General features: G+C 40.4%; 1 protein-coding gene across 1 annotated transcript in view; it reads left to right on the top strand.

Moving 5' to 3' along the window:
• Window positions 1-26,479, top strand: part of LOC102212453 (A disintegrin and metalloproteinase with thrombospondin motifs 2-like) — a 136,011-nt gene that overhangs the window by 32,859 nt on the left and 76,673 nt on the right. The window contains exon 3 of the mRNA XM_013908766.1: window positions 24,859-25,033. Within this exon, the coding sequence (XP_013764220.1) occupies window positions 24,859-25,033 (175 nt within the window). The remainder of the gene's footprint in view (window positions 1-24,858; window positions 25,034-26,479) is intronic.

Raw genomic sequence — 26,479 nt, 5'->3', positions numbered from 1 at the left:
TGTCCCCTTTGGAGCACAGACACAGTATAATAGCAAGTGTCCTAGCTTTGGTGAGTGACACTCGGATAATGGCAGATCCTTTTGGTCCTTTAAATTGTGGTCTAGGACCACCATGTATTGGGCTTGTTTCAGCAGATCCAGTGGATGCTATGTTAAATAGGAACAGTTAAACTTCTTGGGGCCTTTTTTATACTCCTTGACCCTCTCCTGAGCAGTTTTTTTTGTCTGCAACAATATTTATTTGGGTGCTACATGTATGTGAGGAGTCCCTTCACGTTAAAACAATCCTCAGTGTCATTCGCTTTGGCTGTCAGTGGCTTTAACCCATCAAAGCCAATTGGATCATAGGTGAGTTTGTGCGAGTTTCTAAGAGTTCGACATCATCCTTGACCTCCCACCCTAATTTTGTAATTATAATAGCCTCTCTATACAATGGTCAGCAAATAAGGCATACCTGTGGTGGAGTGATGGGGTGCCTACTTTGTGCATTCAGCATAGAAGTATATGTTAGGAGCTTTGTGGCAGTATTTAGGCATGATGGTACTTTGAGTTAAATTATGATAATAGCCTGACATCATGCTCACATACTAGTGCATCTCAAGGAATCTGAATATTATAAAAGGAACATATATATATATTGTTTCATATTATTTCATATTTCTTACCCTTAATGTAAATTAAAACAATCTGCCCATTCTCTTCCACGTATCCATTTCAGGGTGATGGAGGGGCTAAGGCCAATCTCATAGGGCGAGAGGCAGGGTTAAATTAAAACATTAAAAAAATGAATAAATGCATTGTTTTTTATATTTGTTAATCATTCATAGGGCTTATTTTCTTTCTGCCAAAAGATAAATGAGCGATAAAACAATACATTTCATCAAAAAGATGTATGTCCACATTATATTAAAGCTTGTAAAACAATCATATTCACAGACAGACAGTGCAGACAGGTTGTGTCTAGATAAACACAAAATAGGCCCACTTAGGGAAACACACACACACACTCATATACACAGTCAGACAGAGGAAAGATCAGAGATCAGATGTACACAGACAGTTCAGTGCAGGCGGTGCTGCTCACATCTCTATTGGCGTCTGGGCCAGAAGAGGAGACATCAGGTAATTAAAAAGAAAAGTGAGAGAAAGAACAGGAAGGGGGGTGAGTGAGGGAGATGGGGAGAGTGGGAGGGAATGAGAGAAGAGGCCAGTAGGGAGAAGGATAATGGACAACCTCATGCAGCTTTGCCTGAAAACATAACTTGTCATTAGCACTGCCATCAGCAACCACCATGTTAAAGCCTGTGGGTACCGCCAAGAAGCCGTCACTTAGGTAAGACTCTGAAAGTTCTCCTGGAGGAGTCCCGCTGCCTCTTTTTTATCATCAGCGTGACCGGACTTTGCATTTAAACACTTCTGTGTTGTGTACAATATGGCTATGCGTAACTGTGCCCGTCCAGTGGTGAAATATTAAACTGGAGCTGTCAGAGTTGATCAGGAGGAATTTCGCTTCCAGGCATGTCCACCTCAGGCTTCCAGAAAGCACAAAAAAAAAAACATAGAGGAAAAAGGTGAATAAGTTCAATCATTTACAGCAGAAAGCAAAAACACTACTACAGAGGGAGAGTGAAAATTTCACAGGAGAGAATGCAAGTGACAGATTTTTGTCTCTCTCTTCCTGAATCCTCTCCAGTCATCTGTACAGCATGAGGGAGAGAACGTGAGTGAGAACAGGGAGAGAGACAGAACTGCCATTATGAAAATACAGTATGTTTTAATTTGTTTTGTTTTCTGTTGTCATGGCAGCAGCAAGCGAAGCCAGCCTGTGTCAGGTGCCTGTTGGTTTGACCCCTGTCTTTGAAGCTGACAAGCTCCCGAAAGACACACCGAGGAGCTTGGATGTTTCCGTTTCACACACCGTCGTAGGATCACATACGCATGCAGAGGGACATTAACATACACACACACACACACACACACACTGTGGTGCAGGCAGGCCTGCATGAAATGTTGAAATCAAAGTTGATTGCAGCTTGTCAGTCATCCTCATAGTTCTTTTAATATAGACTGAGAGATATTAAAAATATGCGTGTGGAAGAGAGATGGGAGGGATGTAGAGAACAAGATGTCCTAGAGAATAGTCCAAGTCCAAAAGCACAGAACACTGCAAAAGAATTAACAGGGAAATAAAAAAAGGAAGAAAGACACACAGTGTACACAGGGTCAAGCTAAAGAATAGGATAACAGTGGGAAAGCCAACAGGAAGAGACAAGTTTGTCTTTCTACTTCCTCATCTTTAAACCATCTTTTTGCCCGTTATCAAACTGAAGCAAAGGTCCAACACACAGGGGCAAAAATGAATAAGTAAAACAAAAAGTCTCCATCCATTTGAACTACGTGTGCTGCTACAGTGCAGCAAAGAGGGAGGAAAGTGGCCCGGCTTGCTCTCCCTCTCTGCTCCAGCTGATTTGAAGTGAATGAGCCTCTGGTTCTGTAAGCCGTGTAAATATTTCAGCAGTGCACACGCTTGTGCTAAGCCCAGCCACAGCGCTAACATGTCATTGACCATTAGTGCTAACCTGCTGCTTCTGCCACTCTGCTTTATCCGTTACCTCTTTTGTTTTTCCCAACTTTATTTCCCTCCTTTTCCCTTTAATCTCATCTCTAGTCTGCCTACATTTATATTTTTTTATTCATATCAGGCGTCCATCATAGAGATATCAGCTATTATTTGATGTTTTTAACATTATAAAAAAATAGCAAAAATGATATGGGGTCGAGGCAGAATTTAAAGCTACCTTTAAATTACAATCCCCACATTAGAGTGTCCTTACTAAGCCTCGGTACAACTTCCATGAGTGAGTTACTATAGAAAATACATGCACAGTTGTTGATGTAGAGGAATTAGCTATGCCAATAGCTACATCTTTATCTTTGGTCTAAAGTTGCACATTTTAACACTGGGTTTGATGCTTAAGCACTAGTTTGTTCATTCCAATTTTTTGTAAATAATAAGATGCATCATTTGTGTAGTTGTATAAAGGTATAGAGGGATCATTTTATATACTTTTCTTAGTATTTTGTAGGCACACATAGACTTAGAACACCCACCCACATAACACAGAGTCTGGATCAATCAAAAAACAACAAGCCCGGCCTGTCAACTCATGCACAGTCTGAGTCCGATCGATCCAGAGGCAGATCTTATTGGTGTACTCTCTATTTGGGCTGCAATACACACACACACACACACACACACACACACACACACACACACACACACCATAAATCCTTCACAGATGTACACAGGCGTTAGATACAGGCAGGAAACAAGTTGTTTTGGCAATAGCTGGTCGTCTGTCAGTACCACATAGATGCTGTTGTGGGATGTCTCTGAATGTGTGGCTCACTGTTCAAACCATTACCATAGATTCTGTAGAATGACAAACCTTTCTTTTAACATATATATAATTTGTGTATTAGAAAAATGTTTTAAGGTAAGCGATCAAAATTTATAGTGCTTTTCACAGGTAGTAATGACACAAAGAAAAAGAAGTACAAGAGGAGAAAAGAATATGAAATTAAAAGAACAGCGAATTTATACAAATATTTAAATGTATCATAATTAGGAGAAAAAAAAAACAATGAATAAAGGGTTTTTGTTGTAGGCAAATCACCAAATAAACAAACATGTCCTTTGCTGTTTTAAATGTCAGTGGAACTAGCAAACCTGAAAGTGGAAGCAGAGAATTTCGCAGGTCAGGCGTCACCGCCTTAAAAGCTTGATCACCCCATGTCTTGAACTCTTTCTAGTTGACAGCTGTTTGCTATTGCACAGTCAAGAATCTGGTTGCCTAGGTAATGTATCTAACACTCCCTCATAATTCAGCTAGTGATACCCTTCACTCTCATTGCTAGTCACTTCAATTGGTTGCCTTAAAACAGTTATTTCGCCCATTGTTGGTTGAAGAAACTGAATGTCTTCAAAATTTGATGATCTCTCATTACCACGTTGCTGTTAGTCAGTTGACCACCAGCTTGGGCATGCATGGAACCATGGGATCCAGCAGTTGTTTGCATTCTGCATTGCTTACAAGCACTCCAGGGCAGATTTACTGGAGTTGATGCTGGTTGAGATAAATAAGATGATGTAAAGGCCATCAAGGGAAAGTCAAATGGATCATATCTTATTAGCAGTCTTTTATTGTAGTCATTCATATTTAAAATAATAATAACAAAGCTGCATTTCAACAGTAAGTAATTTGCAATTTATTTTAAAACTAACAGCAGGCATGAAATGAAGACCCAGAACTGAGCCCTGTGGGACACCACAGGACAGTGGGAAAGAATTAGATGCATTAGATAGTGAATTAGATGTGATATAAGAGATAAGATTTGAACAATTTTAACTCTGGATCTAAAATGCCCAATATTTTGGCCAGTATGCCAACAGCTGTTTTTTTGCTAAGCCACATTCCTGGAGGGTTGAGGTTGTGTGTGTTAACATTTTCGTTTTGTGTTTTTCTGGCTTAGAGTAGCCCTGCATTGATAAGCACATTTTTATGATCTGGTCTGTCACTTGTGGGCATCCATTGGTCCAAGTTGAATTGAAACTGCAACCCTTGATATTTTTACAAAGTTTTTTTTTTATAGTGTGTGATTCTATCCATTTGGGATGCCTCAGCTGCTTTAGTGGCCCACAGGTCCAGACTCCAGATCTGCTATGACTGGTTACCTTGCAGCTTTTAAAGGAAAGCCAAAACAAGAATGGACTAAAATGATTATTCGCTTCCCTTTTCAGGCAGCTTGATTGTTTGTTTAGAACAGCTTAATAGGTTCAACTGTTCTGTGCTCATAAAGGAAACAATAACTGCTGATAAGGCAATGTGGAATACAATTGGTCTAAGAGACCATGCAGTATACAGGCACTTCCTGTTACAAAGTATGAAATGCACTTTGTTATTTTAAACTTTTGTAAGAAAAACTTTTAATTTCTCTCAAATATTCACGCAGTAAAACTTGGAATAGGATTCCAGTCAGAACTGCAGTCTGAACCACATGATCCTGTAAATATGACAACTTTCAAACAACATTTTCTCATTTCAGGTTTCACACCTGTATTAGTTTTAACCCATCTCTTGCTTATAATTTATATCTGCCTCTCCTATTTTAGACTGAAGCCCCACCGTGTGTGTTTTGCTTGTATTTTATTTGCACTATGATGCAGTGAAGTTCACATCTGTCTGATGTTTCTTTGCTAATTAAAGCTGAATTATTGATGGTCTAGTTAATTATTCAGAGGAGAAGATTAGATATAGAAACAATGGAAAACACAGGTACAGCTGCACAACAGAAGAAGTGAGTGGGGAATTCATATGGACAGCGAGAAAAGGGACGGCATGGCTTTTATTCCTCTGGCTGTTTGCCACCCCTTTGTGGCTTGCTCCACTCCTGTTGTTTTTTCTTCCTTTTTTCTTCATGTCTTCATCTTTTTCATATCCTTCCCAACAGACCAATGTTTCTGTCCTTGACTGTACAGTGTTTGTGTCTTCCTTAGTTCCAGGGTGTCTTCCTTTCCTTCTTTTTCCTACCTTCCTCCGAACATTACATCCTTCATCACTCAGTTTCTCCTCCCTTACCTCCTCTTTCTCGCCTGTACCTGCTTTTTACTCGTTTTCTCTGTGCCGCACCCATTAGACTTTCCTTCTCCCTGTTGCTATGACATTAGCTAGCTGGAGCAGTGTCAGGCTGGTCTTGAGGGATGAGACTAAAGAGCTAAGTCTTGCTCTTTTCATTTAATTACTCCCTCCACCCCAACCCCCCCTCCAAGCCTTATACCCCTGTATATCACCCTGCTTTTCCCTCCCTCCTCCCCCTTTTCCCCCCTTTCTCATCCTTATGCTGCTTTGCTTTTTCCACTTTTTCTACCTGACTCCACCTGTGTTCGATCATGCATCCTCTCCCTCATGTTCTGCCTGTCTCTCTGTCTTCAACTCACCAAAAAAAAAGGAGGAAGCGAAGACAGGGGGGACATAACATCACACCCACATCCTTTCTTAGCAACTGTTGGGATCACATGGGAGGCTTATAGAACTCCACCCTTTTGCCTCTTGCTTTTGCCTTCCTTTCTCGTTTGTGAAATAAAGCTATATAAAATGGCTATTTATTGTAAATGTGTTGCTAATTGTGGCTGTGCATACACAATCACTTCCTCACTGGCTCCACAAAGTGTGCGTCTGCCTGGTGTGTCTGATTCTGTGTTTTGGCCTAGGCTTGACCTTGATTACCACAGTGATGGTGAGGCTCCTCATTAGTGCTGGACTGGAGGAAACAGGGTAATGAGGGAGTGGTATTGTCTTTAGGCACACAAATGCACACGCATACACATGCGCGCACACAGATGCCAATGCACGGCTTCGTATTAGTGCTTTCACGCACCTGCTGACACCTGAGCTTATGCAAGATCTCATACATAAGCCTCATGTTCACACACATAAACACACACACACTCCTTCTGAGTACATCTCAGTCTCATGGCCCCCCACTCAGTTGTCTCGCCTCACCTTCTGTTTAGTGTTTTTTCTCTCCCACACACATTCTGCCTCTTCCCCTCGTCTCTGTCTTGCTCTCTCTGTTCTGCCCACCAGACAGACCTCGCAGACCTTGCTGCCCACTGAGTTCCTATGGACCCAGAACGCCACAGTGTTGCCCTCTGGTGGTAGCACTGACACCTCAGAGGCATATGCCTGGAAGACTTGATGAGAAATTTATGAAATATGGTGTAGTGGACTTTGATGTGTGGCAGCTTACAGGAAGTAGGGACTTTACAGGAAAAAAAAATGCAAAAAATGTATTATTAAGTCAGAACAGTTTGAGAAACATAATACACAGACTTAAGAAATTAATCACATCGCTGTCTTTCACTGTATGGTGCAATTCAGTGATTACATTTTAGATCAATGGACAGTCAGGGAAAAGTTTTTAGTTCGGAATTCCCGTTTTTGTTCTCTTCCCTTAGTAATAATAATATTATAAGCTTGTCATAGTGTGTAGAGCTGTAATAAGAGAGATGCTCCAACTTGGTTAGCCTGTCCAAGAACAAATACACAAATAAAATGTAAGGAACAGATTTAATATGTTTAAATCTCAGGGATTTAACAAGGACAGCTGGATACTGGATTACAAGATGTCGCCTTATTCATTCAAATGAAAGCTGCTTGTGGCACATATGGCCAAAAGAATTTCCAAACTTCCACTTTTAAGTATCTGGATGTTCTGTTTTTTGCTTCCCCAGTTTTAGGCCTGTGAGGACGAGCATTAGCATTCATCACAGTTGAGCTGGTAGAGCGCATACGTGAATAAGACTCCAGCCGAGCTGTCTGATTTCTTGTTGGCTCTTCACATACATTAAAGGGATAAAAACAAAAAAAATCATATAGCTCTTCTACAGTTTTTTTAATGTTACCAGACAAAATTGATCAAATTTTCAAGAGACTCTTTCCTGATGAGTGTCTCTGGGGGGGAAAGCTTTTTGGACCAGTCTGCAGTATGTGATGAGTAATTTAAATTGTACTAACACAGTCTGGCAGGGAGGCAAACCTGATCGTTAGCATGAATAAAATAAGACAGTTCACAACCACTTTATCAAGTAAGAACCAGACCTTGATGGTAACTTTTCATCTATCACTGAGACACAGTTCTGCTTAGCGAGAAGTGTGTTTTATAATTTTTTTTCCTTTTCAAAAATGTAAAATTTAAAACAGTTTAACAGTTTTGACACCACCATAACTGTAAAATTTTAAATGTGCTGAACGTGAAGTTGTTGTAGTACAGGAATGCTGGACACAAAAACATGCATAGACTGTAAATAGATGGGCATAGCCACCATGATGTCACCTACTGGTTTGCATTTTTTTTGCTGTTTGCACCATCTCCGTCTTAGCTTTGTGAAACCACATCACAAACACGGGTGGTGCACGGTGACTGTGAATCCAGTCATACAGTGGCAACTTCTCAATAACAAGGTGGCCCCACCCTAATGAATGCTCTGCTTTAACATTCTTCTGGACACTGATGGGGACCATAATTTACAAAAGTAAAGCTTGTGTTGTATACAGCAAGACTTGAAACCAGCCACTGATGTCTTTTTGCAAACACATAATCGTAAAAAAAAAAAAAATCAGGTTTAAGCCATTTCCACATAAGGTTCACTTTTCAGATTCCAAAGTTGCATCTGGAGAAGAAGCACTAACATACTCATACCAGGTTGGACTTGAAAAATCATCAGTCTAAATAATCAAAAACTGATTTTTTATGCAGGGGGAGAAATTATCTATAAGTCTTGAGGTGCAGTAATAGGCATTGAATATCTAAAATGAGTGGTGCACCATAAACTGTTCGATTGTACATAAAGTATACCAACAGCATCTGTAGCTCACTGTTTCAACATAATCAACTATGAGGGTATTCTTGAAATAAGATATGGAAATTTAGGATGGGAAAAAAGGTATGACAGACTGAATTGCATTAATAAATAACCCTACAGCTGGTCTCAATATGGCAGCTTTACCTTATACCTTCCTCCTATTTACATGCAAATCTATAGGCACACACGAACAAGCAATAGGTCAGGTAGAGCTATGATGGACGGCATACCTGGAATTTTTGAAATGCTAGTTGAAGACCATTTGTCTGTGAGTAGAGTGAATAGATCAGCTTTCCAGTATGTGCATCAAGTCTGGGCCCATGTGAAAGGGAATATTTGCAATAGCAGTTGTGTGTATTTGTTCGGACCAGCATCTCTTTTCCCCCTGTCTACTTTCCCATCTTCCATCTATCCGACTAGAGGCTGATTAAATTTAAAATTTTTCAGTTTTGATTCCCCCTCCCCTTCCTCCCCATTGACACAGTGCAAGGGAGTGCTGTAACGATTCAAAGGTAGATCTTCTCCCTCGCACGCCACCTTCCTCCCATCCACTCGCATTAGTTGTGACAGATTCCAGGAAAGGAGCAGAAATGCAAAAATACAAGAAGAGAGAGGCGACGAGGCGATGACACAGGACAGGCGGATAGAGAGATCAAAGAAGGAAAGATAAGCCAAGGAAAAAAAACCCTGCATGCATTAAATATGTTCATTTAAAACACTGTTTACAAAGTGCTTGATGTGACACAGCAAGAACTGAGCTAAAACTCAAAGATAAGGACCAAAGGATAAGACGGATATAAAGGTGGATTTCAAGCAAAACTTCCAAAAGAACAGCACCAAGTCAGAGTGTAAGTTTATTGTTGATGAGTGCTTGATTGACATTAAGAAAGCAATTGATCATTATAGTATTATCTGCAACTGGGGAAAAGGAATGTAAATATAGATCTGTACATATAAATAAGCTTTATAAGCTCTGAATGTTAAAATTTAACTTACATATTTTTAAGGTTTTGCACTTAATATTGATTATATACCGGGGGTACTTTGGGATCCGTAGAATAATGTGGGTGGGACACATCTGTAGACCATTTGTTCCTGCACTGTCGATGCTGTTTGTCAGGTTTTTTAAGCCCGCAGTTTGTGTCTTTTAGTTTCAGCTTTCAGGTGTATTGTATCTGGGTATTGATTTTATAGCAAAAAAGAAAATACTATAGTCTATCCTACAAAGAGGAAGTATGGGCATGTCAATACAAAAGGGTTCTGAAGGAAATAACGCAGTGTTAGGGTGGAAAAATAAAATGTGCTTTGAACAAAGTAGGTGTTCATGTTTTCTGGCCACATAGTGACGCCGATGGCTTTGGACGGGTACATGTTGATTTTGCACCACAATAGTACAGCAGGAGCGCGCATTGATTCATCTAGAGAAATAAATCAAGAAGTATTCAGCATTCAGTACATCAAGAATTCTGCAATCACACATTTTATTTTCCTCTTTAGTAAAGTACTGGTTCACATAATCAACACAGAGCCCAATGCTGTGGTCTCTCTGGTCTTTATAGACCTCTCCTTCTGTGTAATGCGTAAGCATGCATTGCATGCACATGCATACTCCTGCATGTGGGGTCAAAAGGGTGGAGAGCAAGGGGCAACTCCCAGTTATAGCAGAAATTTGATTGGCTCTTGTTGCTGCCCTGACACGGTTTGATTGGCTGTTAGGGCTAGGAGTCAGCGCAGTGAGCAGGTAGGGGTGGGTCTTTGCTCAGCTCTGTTGCTAGGTTACAGGTATACCCAATAGATGTGAAGATAAAGAGATAGAGTAGAGATAAGGTTGAGGATGGGCGTTAATCGGAGTGTCTATGTGCGTGTGTGGAAGTGTCACAGTGTGTGTTTGTAGGTGATTTTAGGCATCAGGGAGAGGTCAATGGGTCAGGAAAGAACAGTGACACTGAAAGAAAAATAGAGAGAAGGCTTACCTGGAAAAGACAAGATAGGAGTGGGGAAAAAAGCCACTTTGAAGTCTTCAAGTCTTCATACAAACATTTCAACAACCCCAGCTGATAGCTTATACAAACAACTGTAATACGGACAGAATATGGAGAGATGTGAAAAAAACTGAATTTTCTTGCTGTTTTATTTGGTCTAGTTGGTTCTGGGATGCTTGTTTAACACAATATGTCATGGTTTTGCCACAGACCTCAAAATTCACAGGTGGAGCTGTGTAGGTATTACCGGCCAGCAGATCCAAGGCCTGTGGTTGATTTGTAATTCATTAAAGTGCTGTTGTATTAATCGCAGACTGCTCTAGACAACACTGCCCCGAGAACAGCTGTTCCGCTACACTTAGATTGCAATCATAGAGCGGTCAGTTGCCACTAATCGGGGTCATTTATCAATCTGTACGACCACGCACAAAACTGTGAACACACCAAAAGAAGAATGCAGACACAGTTGCGCGCACACACACACACATACTCACTGATCGATGGCAGGGCTTGGGCAGTGAGAAGGATTGATGGGTACTTGGCTGGAGCTTTGTGTGTGTGTGTGTGTGTGTGTGTCACTAAGAGTGTTTGCTGGCATGAGCACAGGAAAGGCTGGGAGCACACAAAGGCTAAAGATCTGTAAAGATTAACCTTCAGTCCATTAAAATGTGTGTCAGCCCTGTTCCCTACAAATCAGCTGGACTGCACAATTAATTGTGGACTTTGTGTTTCAAATTATTTCCACAGATCAGTTTTTCATGCCAAAAAAACAAACAATTTTGGAACAATGACAGATTTATTGACACTTTATAAAATTATCTCAGCAAGGTCACTTAATACCTTGTTCCACAGCTTTTTATTCACATCTTAGTCTTTTTTCACCTTGCAGAGGTCATTGTCGACTCGTTTGCCAGCATCAATGCTTTAAGTGTAATCTGTTACATGCATAACTCACGCCATAGGTTTGTTAATGCATTTACTTTTGTCCTTGCATTAATTTGTTAGTGTATATAAATAGACTGTAAACATCTGTTAAATTCTTTATGAAAGAAGTGATTTAAAGTTTCATTTTTTTCTCATACGAACATTTAAATGCCCTTGTAGCTCATTTACACTGCATTAAAACGGTTTATAAACAGTAAATACAGTGTAATTAACATCTTGATGCACGCTCAATTATCCAGGTAAGTAAATCCCCAAAAGTAACTTCCCAGCCCATTGTTCATTCAGTGGTGCTGGTTTCAGTCATTATGCAAATGTTCTGTTTATAAGGTTGGGGAAACCTGCAGTCAGCTGAGACTGAAGAAGTCACTTGGATGAATGACAAAACGTTTCTCCCACTGAAACCGCTATGTCCAGATGAAAAGAATCAACTTTTTGGGAGTGTAATTAACAGTTAAGTGTTAACAAGATACTTTGATTAGGGATGGGTATCGTTTAGGTTTTATCCGATACCGGTGACAAATTGGTACTTTTGACCGCTTTGCCTTGGGCATTTTTAATCTGTAGCTCTGCTCTAAAAGAACGTACGTACCTGGGCCCGCCTACTATCCTTGGAAAGGTAAAATGATTGGCTAGAATCCAAAGTGTATGACATCTGAGGAAAAAAAATAAAGCACCGAAATGTGCGCTGCTTTTCGGTCTGGTTACTACCGTTTATCGGTACCCACCCCTAACTTTGATACAGTTGTACACTTATGAATAAAGGGCGACTCAAACCTATGTCCTATCAACAACCAAATTCCCCCCAACAAAGTGATTTCTGGAGAAATTATTAATGTAGTTCCATCAGACAGCCCAGATTTCTCCAGATTCTCTGAATCTTTTGATGATTGTGTACTGTATATCATAAGATATTCAAATAATTCCATAATTCATAGGAACATATTTTTTTATATTAGTGAACCTCTGCCCATCTTCACTGTTAACTCTGCCTGTCTATTCATCTTACGGACCTGTTGCCAATTAAAAAACGTAGCTGCAAAATATCTTTTTAGCATCACATACTTTCCCAGCTTTTTATTGGTCTGTTACAACTTTTTTGAGAAATATTGCTGCCACTAAATTCAGAGCTAATATATATTTTTTAAAATGGCGCATTTTCTCACTTAAACGTTCAATGTGTTTTCTGTATTCTGTTCTGAGTAAAATACGAGCTAACAGATTTGCATATCATTTAATTTTGTCTTATATATGTTTATATATGTCTGTGTTCGTAGCCTCCAGCATCCACATCACATGTGTCTTGCAAAATTTACTCAACGCCTTTAATATTTTCACCCTGTAAAGTTCTTGAATTTGTTCTAATAGTTTTTCACTTAACTCCTAATGTACACTGGATATAATGAAAATTGCTAAGGTGAAAACAAACACGAAGCCCTATAGGTGTGCATTTCCACAGAGGCCGTCTCTGTTACAGCGCCCCAGGGTTTGTTTGGAGTTCTGAGTTTTTCTTAACAGCATTGTTTTGTCATTGTTGGGACAGTGTTGTAAATCAGCTCCTCTCCACACAGTTGTTCATGATTAGAATAAACCTTCCTGTGAGATTAGAGTAGCTTTATGTTATGGAGCCTCTGGCTCTTCAAGTCAAACCTGACACTCTGTTCAGGAATTACAGGCCCTCTGCTAATACCTGAGCCACACAGACAACAGTAGAGACCAAGTATGGCTGCTTCTGATAATTGAATCTTGTAAACATTCCTCGTGCCTGTCCCGACTCCTCAATATTGGTCAGGTCAGGAACATTTGGTTGCCTGGGAAAGCTGTCAGACAGAAAAAGAGAGACAAACTGGGAAGTGGGGAGTGAAGCTGGGGGGGGGGCTAATTGTGATTAAGTTTTTAAATTATCTCCTATATGTGTTCTTCAGTGACTATTCATTGACCCACAATTTCCCTCAAGTCTTTCTCTAGACCATCCGCAATGTCACACTTAATTCTCACCTGTCACTTTTAAATTGTCTCATTTTTAGCAGAAAGAAACACCTTTACCCAGCTGGTTAACACATATTTCTGTTGTTTCGGCTCCTCTTTTTATTCTGTCTACACTTGTCCTCTTGCCTGTACTGCTGATTCATAATCTCTGTTTGGATAGACAGCAGGGGGAGGGAGCTTCTGTCCTAATGAATAACAACAGGAATAGGGAGAGAGACAACGGGACAGTGAGGCAGCTCCAAACTGTCTGTCTGGCTAGGTCTAACTGCCAGACTGTCAGCAACTGTGTTTCTGTCTGTGTCAAAGCTTTGACCCCGAACCAAAATTTCCACAGATCGTGCTGTCAGGCTAACTAAGTTTGGCTTACTACTGCTATTATTAGTCTGTTAAAATAATACGTGCTGCACTCTGCTTTCCAGCACCTGGGTCTTCACTCTCACACATCGGAGGCCTTCCCCACTTACTTAATGGAAAGAAATGGAGGAAAGTAGAATGGAATGCTTACAGAACTGTTTGAAATCATTGCAGATGCAATAGCAGAAGTAAAAAAAAAAAAAAAGGGGGGGGGGGGGACACAGGAAAGAGAGCTGATTGGCCAGAAACAGAAAATTCCATAAGTGCATCAATGGGGAAGAGTAAAGCCCCAGAGTGGTGTTGTAGGGGACTCACAGAGGGCTTTTCCTGTATACTCGTTTCTCATCCTCTTCCTTTGACTGCTTTGTTTTTTGCTTTTTTACTTTTTTTTTTTCAATTTGTTTTATACAATTTGTGTTTGTAGATCTTTAATTTGTGTCAGCCTGAGTGAAAATTTAAAACCTGAAATGACCCCTAGTGTGTGCGTGTGTGTGTGTAAGGGAGAAACATAGAGATAGGGTGATCTGAAATGTAGGTCAAAAATGAACAATTTAGAAATGAGGTGCAGAAAGAAGACATATAAGGGCGACTGGGACAGAGCTGCGACGTGTGTGTGTGTGTGTGTGTGTGTGTGTGTGTGTGAGAGAGAGAGAGTGTGTAGGTGAGTGCTTGCAGGTTTTTTTCTTCTGTTTTTAGTGGCCATTTTTAGAGACCACTCTATGTAATGAGCTGAGCAGGGTGACAGGGATGAGGCAGTGTCACTAAGTCCTCTCTGGCTTAAATCACACTGGCATCTGGCTCACACCACACACACACACACACACACACACACACACACACACACACACACACACACACACACACACACACAAACACTCGGTCATCCTATGAGTGTGTGGGAGCTGAGGTAGAAAAGCTTTCAGAAAGTTTAAGTACAACAAGGCCTGACTCTCTTTATGCGTTTAATGTGTTTAGATTCATGTTTTTTTCTGCTGTGTCAGATTTATTCTCCTCATCCTGCTTCCATATCCCGGATTAACATAATTGGGAAAATGCCTCACTCCTGACAACATTAAGAAAACAGTTTAATTCACTTAATGAATCTGTCCTAATCTGAAGTTTTCTGCTGCTTTTGCTCTCCATCTCTCCCCAGTGAGAGTCAAGCGGTACATTTTTCCAGTTTCTTTTATATTTAGCGTCACTAAAGGCTGGGTTTGAGTTATATAAATTTACATTATTCCCAGAGCCGTATTTATAGTCCACAATACAAATCTTTATTTTTTTCAGAGCTTGTTTTCTCTGAGCCAAAAGCTATAATTTGCTGCTGATGCGAGTAATTAAAACAGTATTAATGTTTGCGATGACGTCTCCTCTTAATCTGTCTCTCTGAAGTGTCTCTAATTTTCCAAATCAGCTTTACTATTGTATGACACTGATTATCTCATGACTCAAAGGGTGAATGAATGGAGGGTTACACAGTGAGAGTGAGTCACTATCAAAGCTATATTTGTGCGAAGATGTGTGTTTGGGTTTGTGTGACTGTGCCTGCTCCGCCTGCCTGTGGATGCATGTGTGCAACTGTGTGTGAAGTAAGCCAGCAGTAGCAGGGTTATGAATCAGATCAAACACACACACACATACACACATAGTGACACCAGATCAAACATACGCATACACACACAATGACTGCCACTGGACTGAGCTGGAGGGTCCCAACCGGGTGTGACTTTGATCCTCACCACAACATCCGCTCCTCCACTCCAACACGGCTTTTCTGCTACTCTACTGTCTCATGTCCTCCTCATGACACTTACCCTGGACTCAAGTTACTACCTTCACATCTTCAAATAGAGCTCAGTGTGGTTTCAAATATCCCCCAGATGTAAAGTGAGACTCAGTTTAGGATCCGCATTTGGATTCTTCAGATGGACATCAGGGTCTCAGAGGGAGGGTTGTGGTTAGTGTCACTGTCTCAGTTGTCGTGAGAGTAATGAAAACCCATTATATACAGCACAGTTTGCTGAGTTGTGAACATGAATGATTGTTTGAGTGTGAGCCAGAAGTGAATATGTGGCGCATTCTATGTGCTAATGTTTTCATACTTGATAGTCGATTAGAATGGCAATTCACTGGCGGTTGTTTAAGCTAAGTTTAAGCTGCATTTGTTTCACTCTTTTAAAAAAAAAGTATAATTTTGGCATCGTTTTGAGTGTGGATACAAATTTTGGTGACCATGAAGTTACGTATGGGTGACATACACTGAACATGACATGACAAACAAATGCAAATGGATGCATTCACAGGGCGATGATAAATATGAAAATCAGTAGAACTGGGATTTATAATACATGTTCATGATCACTGTATGCACGACGATGTTTGTGTAAAGTTCCTTTGAGATTTGCCCACCAGTTAAGGAGGAGATTGGGTATATACAGGCATATTTACATACTTAAGGCTACGATCATTATACTAAGAAGATGTAAAAATCTTGGTTGTGGCTCCTCATCTACTTTCTCTCCTGCTTACTGAGATCCAGGTTCCAGACTGCAATAGCAGTCTAGACCTCCTTTTCCTTAGGGACCTCCTCCAGCCCTTCTGGGAGACTTAAAAGTGTTCCCAAACCAACCAAGAAAGACTTTAGCTTTGAATAAGCTCACGAAATAACCTCAAAGGCTAAAGCCATGTACACGCTGAAGCTCCAGTTGCCTGGGTGACCCTCTAATATATTTCCTAGAAGGTCATATCTCAAGTAACTGTATTCTTCAGTGTCACTGGCTGTCTCTTAGGTCATTTACTGAAAGTTTAGCATGGGTGGACTCTACTCTCTTCTTGAAAAGTAAAACCAAGGACGACAGTCTCAGATGCCTATTTCAGAGTCACTGTCTTTAAACTTCCTGTAGTATTGCAGTAACCCTAACCCAGAGGGAGTAAACTGTCTGCACTTGTTGGTTGTCAGGTTGAGGTGGCTAGGCCATCCTTCATCTGTCTGTAAATTTGGGATAGCACAGAAGATGAAGATTTGCAATATCCCACTTTCACAGCGGTTGGTGGGACCCAATCCATCTCTAAGGGGCCTCCCAAACAAGATATCCAAGACACTGACATATCAGGTTGAGTTGTTTTCCCCTTCCCCTGCAACAGGTAGCAACACAGCATCATTTATAACACTGCAGCACTTGAAAGCGATGTCTGCCACGCCAAGTGAAAGTTCACTATATTTGACCAAAACAGAGTGAGGGCCAAAATCTTCCTATCTGTCTCTTGAGGAGCAGATTTGATACATCAAACATGTTAAACTATGTGTTTGTTAAATGCACATTTATGTTTTGACATGAACAAGTGTGTGGTCATAAATTCTCTGTGGCATTGTTTCTTGAAGTCACTATCGATATCTATAGAGACACGTGAGGTTCAGTGCAAAGGATCAAGATTTTACGATTCAGTTTAGTTTCAATTACTTTCTAGAAGTGGTTGTTCTTTTCAGTTTTGCTTTTGCTGCTTATAAGCACACACACACACACACACACACACACACACACACACACACACACATATATATATATGTATATTAGCTTTTTATTCTTCTTTTAATTAGCTAAATTGAGATTTTACATTTTCAGTTTGGTTTTAGCTAACTATATTAATGGGGGGGAAAAGGAAGGCCCATTATTAAATTAATTTTTTTCATTATGTTTTGCCTTGTTTGATCATGTTTTTGTCTTTGTTATTGTTGTATTATTTTAACACCTTAAAAATAAAGTGTTAAAATAATACAAGGTACTGTGGCTTTAAAAATAAAGCCACAGTACCTTGGTGTGTGTGGTGTACATTTCCCAGCATCTACCAAAAGTAGGTCACTTATGTTACCACCTGACAGCTTCTATTGATTAAAGCTGATCAGGCCTGAAAAAGTGGGGGTCAGGCTCAAACCCTTCAAGTTTAATTACAGTGAGGCCTTCAGGGGTTCAAATACCCAAACAACACATTATATCATGGCATCAGGCAGACAGCAAAAATGTTTGAAGTTTCAATTTCCTTCATTCATCATTACACATAAGTTTTTTTCTTACCACTTCTCTTCACCCTCTACCAGACGAGACACAGGTGCCACTAACCTGTGGAGGAGTTTGAAGCTTTTGGTTTGGTAGGGAATAGCGTGTGTTACTAAGCGTGAGCATAGGGTGTGTATGCTATCACCTGTGTGTGTTGTAGGTGTAGCACCGTCTACTGCATAGGTGTCAAACTCTGGCCCGCGGGCCAAATTTGGCCCGCAGCCTAATTACATTTGGCCCGCGAAGACATGCCAAATTACTATTAGAGCTGGCCTACTGGTATTATACAGCTAATATATATATCGTTTAGTATTAAGCTTTGCTTGTTCCATATTCAGTTTTTCAGCAAAACTTGTTTGAGTCCATAAGAAAAGATTCATTCTTATATCTAGAGGAAGATTTTTTTTTCAATAAATATTAATGTTAGCTCGTGACTTTGTTCCAGTTTTGAATTTTGGCCCACTGTGTATTTGAGTTTGACACCCCTGGTCTACTGCAACCATCAGCTGAGTCAGAGTAGTTGCATGTCTCTCAGTGTTGTCCCTGCTAAGGCAGTCTGTAGCCCAATGTCCTTTCTGATAGCACTTGAAACACATGTCTGGGTCATATCGTCCCATCGCTTAATTGTTAAAGATAGCACGCATCAAGCAGGAGCTTTGTACATGGTTGCTGTCAGGGCTTCTGGCACAAAGGCTGTAGCTTGGCTAGACTGGTACATGGTTAGAGCTGCTATGCAGAGCTCTTTGTCCATTTTTTGAGGAGATTGTCAAGATGACATGATGTCTGACCTTACACGGCGCTGAAATGGCCTCCCTGTACGCCTTATTGTCATCATCATCCGAGTCATGATGTTGTCTGCTGATGTCTCATGTAGGATATTCACTAGAATTTTTTTTTCCTTAGTTAGGAGTCAAAGGTCGAGCAGGGGCTGTCCACTGATGCATATGAATTGGAATTGGAGGGTCTCACTGTTTGGTGGGATATCGGGAAAAAACTCTGACATGAAGGTGGTTGTGCTTTCTCAGGCTTGTTGATGTGAAACCTTCAGTGGTGGGCTGTGGTCAGAGAATGGCTGGAAGGGTCAGATTTAACTGTTTCATTCGTATCCCCTTTACTGTTCTGCTGAGCCCTTTCCCTTAATTTTCCTTCTGTCCTTGGACTCTGTGTCAGATTTCTACACATTTAATGCCTTCAGGTACTTTTCAATTTCAATAAAATGTTTCATTTTTATTTTTTTCTTGGCTTTTGCCTCTTTTATTTGATCTTTATTTCTTCCAGCTCCATTAGCTGTCTCATGTTTTACCCAAACATGAATAACAGAGCCCCGTCTCCATGTTTTTCCTTCCCCACATTTGGAGACATGGCACCCATTTTTCATTGGGGTTTTCTTTACTGGACTTGTTGTTTAGAACTACGTAGGTTTATATGTCTGGTGTGCTAATCTCTACAATAGACACGTTTGCCACCGTGAATCCAGATTATCTCTTACTCAAACCTGGCAAAAGTAGTCACAACAGCAGGAAACCTTTGGAGGACCCTGTTCTCAATTTACTTTCTCCCTGAGAAAATACTGTGTTCCCAGAACACAGCGTTTACTTGGCTCTGTAATAACTAATCTCTAAACCAGATGTGAACCTGGAGAAACAAGCAGTTTTCCTTTTTTTGGATTTAACTTTTTATTTGTTTCTATATTTTTTTTTCAAAATGATGGCAATTTATTTCAGATGTCTCACCTTTAAAGACAATGTGGTCCATTTTTCCAGGATGATCAGTTACTATCTATCTCAGACCCTAGATCCAGATTCTTGCAAAAATCTAAAATAAATTACAGTGCACACAATGACCTTTGCAAAGAGGTCAAACAACAGCAAGGACAGCATGGCAGCAGCCTGCCTGTTTTTTTGACAGTTAGCTATCAACCATTATGGCAGACTAAATTCACAACACTGTATGCAAACGATAACTCACATTAACATGTGGCAATCTAAACTATTACACATTGACAGAATAAGACAGTACAATATTGCAGAGACATGCTAATCAAGACAATGCCGTAAAATCGAGAGCTTTGACAAACAGGGTGGATCTCATCTGTCCTCAGCTGCCGAACAGCTAATGAATAACTCAGATAGTTCTCTGCTTTCTCTATGGAAGTACGGCATGCCATTGGAATTCAGGAGATCCTCAAAATATTCCTTCCACTCCCACCACACACATTTTTGCCTAAAAGCTGCTTCACCCCTCTAAGTTTTCTGACAGAATGTCTCTTGTTCCAAACCACACTGAAATCCCATCACACTGGTTCTTGCCTTGGTAGCCACCAAAACCACATTCTGCTTAGCCCATTAGTACTTGTAAGTTCTCTCAAGAGTCCCACAGGTTTGACCAATTTTGATAAGGCTTCTTAAGGATGGTGGCCAACTTTACCTGTGTTGTCCATGATCTAGTTTTTCGAGTTATATTGGGGAATATGAAGCATCCAGACTCGCTTGGAATGTTGCTGAAGTTTTGCAGGAGGTGAAGGTTTGCCTTTGCCAGACACTCCCATCACACCCTCACTATAATATTAGTGACACCGCATTATATCTATCAACTGTGCATAAGCACTCACTATGTAATTAACGAGTGCTCCAGCAACACTTAAAGTCATATGTTTGCATTTTGGTTGCACGTCACCAGCTGCTAATATCTCCTCCTTTGTAGACTACTTTTACTTGAAAGCATCTTTTTGCCTCAAGTGGTGAAAATTGTGTCAGAATAAATTTCGTACATATTTTGCGAAGTAGTGCGCTTCAATTTGTGGAGTAGCTCCCTTTATAGGTATTAAATCATCATCAAAAGCTGACACACTGCTCTTGCTCTCAGACATGCCTGGGCTCGTCTCATTGTTGTGTTCACTAGGGGATGTAAATGCTGCTTCTTGCAATTTGACATTTTTATATCAGGTAAAAAATATATATACCCCACCAAAGAAACCTAAGAAGTCCCAATGCTCTACACTGGTTGTTGATCAGAACCAAAGTGAAGTCTTAATCTCGTTCACTTGAGAGAACCCCAGCCAACAGGCACTCTACCAGGACTACAGCTATACACAGCCCTATCACATACGGCTATCATAAAGTGAATATATAAATATATATTTACATTCATATGATGAAAAAGATATTAATCCTCCTTGTGAAATTCACGATCATTCCCAACCTTTTCACCCAAACCCAAGGCTGCTTTATGTGTGTGATCTAATATACAGATTATAAAAGGTTTTTAGATGATGATGAAATGTAGAGAGTGATTCTGTTAGAGTTAAGTGCCTCATGAGGGGAGGGAAGCTAATAAGCTAAATTTTAACATGTCAAACTTAATAAAACGTGAGGCTCATCACCCAAAGGAGCACAATGAATTTACCGTAATAAGAGAACAGCAGCTAGCAAGGCAGCTGAGCCTAGAGCAGTCCCCGAACAGGCAAAACTAGTTATAGGGCGATGATTTTTTAAGCTACAGCAATTACAAAGGAAATGAAAAAAATTCATAAAAGCAGCTGAATATCCACTTGGCAGGAAGCTTGAGATTTTACGGATCACCAGATGACATCATTTTAATGTGTGTTTCTGATGTTACATAATTTTAGAGGAATACAGACATTTGCAAACAGTGTTCTTTAAATGGAGACAACATTTTTGTGCACTATTATTGAAGTTACCCATCAGCCAAATGCCACACGTCATGCAGAGCCATCAGATTGCACAACACTCACTGCAAGGATCATCGAATTAGCAGAAATCACTCTCCTTAGTCAAAGTAGTGCAGTGTCAGTCAAGGATACGTTTCTTTGCAGCTTTCACCATTAAGCGTATCGGTGTGATTCAAGCGGGAAAGATTTTACGTGAAAGCAACGACTGCCAAAGCAGCGTGGTTTGAAGTCATTAGACTTCAGAGGTTACGACTACAAAGTTTTAAAAATTACACTTGTGAGCATTTGTGAGTTTTATGGAAATTGACAAAACTGAGTTATGTGCTGATGCTCTTCCTGTTTTCTTTCATGGGAGTTAAACAAAATGATCCCTGTGTAAATGAAAATCGCTGCTTCCGTTTCTAATAGCAAGTGTTATAGTTGAAGCTTTTCTCACAACAGGGAGACAAACAGTAACACACCTCATTTTTTCATGAAGACCAATAAAGGAAATTTCAAATAAGAGAGACTTAATTGAGAAGCAAAGCTAGCAGAGTCCAGGTTGCCTACATGCAAACATGGTTTTCAGTTGTGTCTTTGAATGACTCTGCTTTGATGACTCTGTATCTGAACTTTTGCTTCATCCGGACAAAGCATTTGGACAAGCCTCCCTTTAATCCCCTTGGCTTGGACTTGAGTGTCCATGATTTAGAGGAGATAAAGACGGTGCTTTTCACTGTTCATTCTATTATAGTGTCTATTTACATCACTTTCTCAAAGCTTTTCTCCAGTTCTTATATGATCACACTCATTTTCCTCTCTCTGACCCTCCACCCCCACTATGCGGGCTCTGGTTGATCTAAGCATGTCTCCCAGTCCTACATGTCATCTTTTTTTCTTTGACACGGCTCTCCTCTCACATCTGCTTGGTATTCTAGAGTGGGAAGGCATGCACCATCGCAGATCCATCAGATCCAATCAGAATGCTGCACCATAGCTCGAAAAAATAGAGGGATGGGAAGAGAGAGCCGAGAAAAGAGAAAGAGAAAAAGAGAAAAGGGGAGGCAGGTCAGTGACTTGTCAACATCCTTCTGGGACTAAAGCATCAGACTGGCAGGGTGAAGGAGAGAGGCAGACAGAGGAAGGAACGAAGAGAGCAAGAATAAGAGCACCTTTTAATTTCTAAGGGGCAACTTTTGCTAATATCCTTTCAAATCAGCCTCTCTGAGGAATACTAGGAGGATACAAATTCATATTCTCCATTTCTGATAGAAAAGTCAATAAGTACTACGCATACTTGTTTCCACCAAGCATATTTCTTTAGATTTGATGCATTTAGACTCCCTGTACTCTACTATAGAGACATTACTGATACAGATGTAGCCAATAAAATGGATTTTTTAAAAGACTGCACTGAATAAGAAAAAGAAATAATGACAAATGTAGTGCAAGTGTTATTTTACTTTTTTCTCACACAGCATGAAGTCTAATCAGTTGTATTCATACAGCGCAGTGGCAAAAAACACACTGTACATCGCGTCAACTAAATTCATCATTCGTGTGTATTTGTCCACTAAATCACAAGAAAATGATCTAATGTCCTAGAAAAACTCAAGCAAAAACAGAAATGCTTTGAATTTCTCCAAATACATAAATAAACACACCAAGCAAATAAACAGACAAAGCTTATTTAAATTTTTAGGTTATGACTGAGGGATCTCGAGGTCCCTCTACAACAGCGGTCCCCAACCTTTTCTGCGCCACGGACCGGTTTATGCCCGACATTATTTTCACGGACCGGCCTTTAAGGTGTCGCGGATAAATACAACAAAATAAAACTAGTACCGGTATCGAAAAAAAGAAGATTTATTCATAACACACGTGAAAAGACCCAGGAAAACCGAGTTAACAATAAAAACGATAACAAAATAACGCTGAAAACCAATAAAAACCCTGAAAACCATACGTTTCACACCTGAGCCTCAACTCTCGCGGCCCGGTACCAAACGACTCACGGACCGGTACCGGTCCGAGGCCCGGGGGTTGGGGACCGCTGTTCTAAAGGTCCAGTATCTTATATTGGATATAAAACCAAACAAGCACCATTTTTTAAAGGTAGCATGGCACATTCATTGAAGAGCCAGCCTAATTATTTAAGTCATGTACTCATTCCATTGATCTAATGACATCTTGATCGACCTTTGTAACCTTTCATATTTGCCATATTAGGGACTCAGGTATATATCAGATTATAAAATCTTCAAATCCTATATCAGTTGGACTGTAATGTGTCTTGAGTCTTGAGTTTTACAATGGAACAAACACATAGGTTATTATGAGATAGCATGCTTGTCCAGGAGTTTCACTAAAAACCTTGGAACTCGCTACAATACACTTCATATAAACTGTTCATATTAAAAACCCTTGTATTGGATTAAAAGCCTTCTTTTCTCAATAATCCTTTATTGTGTAACAGTTGTTGGCATACTTTGCATTTAAATTTGGCACTGTGTTGCAGGGGGACATGCATTTGGGGTCTGCTTTTTAAGAGATCATGTTGACCACGCCCCCAGACATTATCAGAGCTTAATAGACTGCCTGTTTTTATTTGAGGTGTTGGTATCATTGTAAGGCTTCTGACTCCACCTGCTTCAGCTAATCTCTATGCAGTACAGTACACACGCAGCTATTTATTCCTCATTCATCTGTAACGCATGTTTTTTTTCTATCATCAGCTCACTTTCCTGTCTTCAGCTTGTTCGTCATATTTTCCTTCTCCTGTCAGAGCGGAGAGAAAAGCCGACAGGCACATGCTGATCGTATCAATGTTTTCCCTTCATTTATCACCCTCTTTCTTTTGCTCTCTTCCTCTCAAAAGCCTCGCAATCCTCTCTGTGTGTTCTCTTTCCTCTACAGCAGTGCGTTGCCTTGGTAATTACCAGTTGTCTTAAACAGACAGATGGAATAACAGAGAGTGACGGGCAATTTTCCCAGTGCCTGTTTTCCCCATGTATGTGTACGCAACCCCCTTTTTGTGTGTGTGTGTGTGTTTTGTGAGTATTCTTCTTTACTTGCTGCCACCTCTTCTTCCTCACCCCTGTTCACATGCACATTCCCAGTGAGCATGGCTGATGTGTGTTGTGTGAGTGTGTGCACAAGGGACGTGGGGAATTACCTGACAGGATGTGTTAGCAGAGGATGGGAGTGGGACAGTCTCATCTCCTGCTCTTGTGTTGGCCATTTGAGATGCCAGGTGTCACTCTGGACCTCTGCGGGGGCCCCAGGAGGGATCACCGCTCTCCCCTTCTCTTCTCCTTCGATTCTTTCTTTAAATTATCAGGGAGGTGAGGGATAGGCACATATTGGATGAGGAGAAGCTGGGTGTCATGTTATAGACTGATAAGTATTACTATGATATAATGAGTCATGTTTCTTTTTCAGGCTGGTATGATCAAGACAGAGAGAGAGGAGTTTTTTATCGAGCCAGTCGAGAGGGGCGATGGAGTGATAGAAGAGGAGGAGGAGGGGGGAGGAGGAAGGACACACATCGTCTATCGCTCTTCAGCCGTTAAGAAAGTGCCCATCAGCAGCGCAGCGAACGACTACCACTCCAGAGGTTAGTCTGTAGTTCTCATCGCACTGTCCTCTACTTTTGAAGCTCTTTAGGCACGATTCAGCTCTACACTCTCCTCTCTTTTTATATCGGAGCTAGCCACACGTGGAAGTTATTCAGTAACACTGACTTCCAACTTAAGTGCAGGTCATTCACACTAAATTTTAAACCTGGATAAGTCGTGCAAGTGTTAGTTGTGCCATGGTTATGTTCTCAACAATATATGCTGAAGCACAACCCAAGCTGTTCTCCCATTAAATAAACTCTTCCCTAACGCTCACCTTGTTATATAATCATATCAAACTATTGTGTGCAAAGACAGTGAGTCACAGTGCGAGCGTGCCTCACTGTCAAAAAGATTACACCTACACACCCTCAAACACATCTTGTCACTGCACTAATTTTCCAGTGAGGAAGGAGTAACATATGGAGACACACATGTGTGACTGGTGAGGTACCACCCTCTGTGTTCCTGTACAGAATTATGCACTGCCTTGGCTCCCTTAATAATTGACAGCTGCGTCTTAAGTCTTTTGTTTCTCGTCGCGATTGCCTCCATTTTCCACTCTACAGATGAAATCAATAGACTGAAACAACAGGTATGGATGTCATTTTGGCGAGCAAAATATAAAAGTTTCCCATGTTGTGTCAGCTCACGAATTAGAGGAAGGGAAGATGAGTATATAGTCAAATACTCAATATTCTGAATATTATGATATAAATGTAAATTTATTGCCAGACAATGCAGCAACTAAAAGAAGAAGTTAGTCTGAAATTGTTTGAACTCCATCGATCGGTGGAGTTGGACACTGCACAGCTGCGGTGCTTTGGCTGTCCGGAGGCTCAATGTGCAACACAATAACCCTGTGATTACATGAGAAACATAATTTACGCATAGCTGTGCATAAATGCTATAAACATGTTTATTCTGGTAATACTAGTCGGTGTACCTTGGCAGTGTGTTGCTCTTTGTTCATGGTCATTTGACCACTCAGAAGAATGCTATTAATATGTTGTTTGACGATGACCTTCAATCATATTAAATTTTCAAACACATTTAGATGCAAAAAGGTTTCTTTTTAAAGGTTGATGAGTGGTCAACCTTATTTAGCAATAAAATAATGCAAAAAGATGATGGTTCATGTGGGGGTTGGGTTTAAAAAACCTTTACTGATGCAACCTTCCCACTGATCCCAGCTTGGTACCTGCAGTTGGAGTAAACTAGCTTGTGTTAACTCATATTTACATAGATCGTTGTGGAAACTTCACTCTTTCCACTGCCGTGTCGAGCTCTGTTGTTGTTGACCTTGAATCTAGCTTGACATTTTTCCAATCTTACTGAGTTTGCTCTCAACCACAGATACAATACTATTCAAAAGAGCTGCAGGTTTTAGATACATGAGTTTTTGAAAGGTCTACATCATCAAGCCATAATCCTAACCTCCTTAT

Source organism: Pundamilia nyererei, unplaced genomic scaffold, assembly GCF_000239375.1.
Source record: "Pundamilia nyererei isolate P.nyererei 1_Seehausen unplaced genomic scaffold, PunNye1.0 scaffold00001, whole genome shotgun sequence".
In the NCBI taxonomy this organism is placed as follows: Eukaryota; Metazoa; Chordata; class Actinopteri; order Cichliformes; family Cichlidae; genus Pundamilia; species Pundamilia nyererei.
Note: the sequence above shows the minus strand (reverse complement) of the source record. Positions and strands in the feature narration are given on the sequence as shown.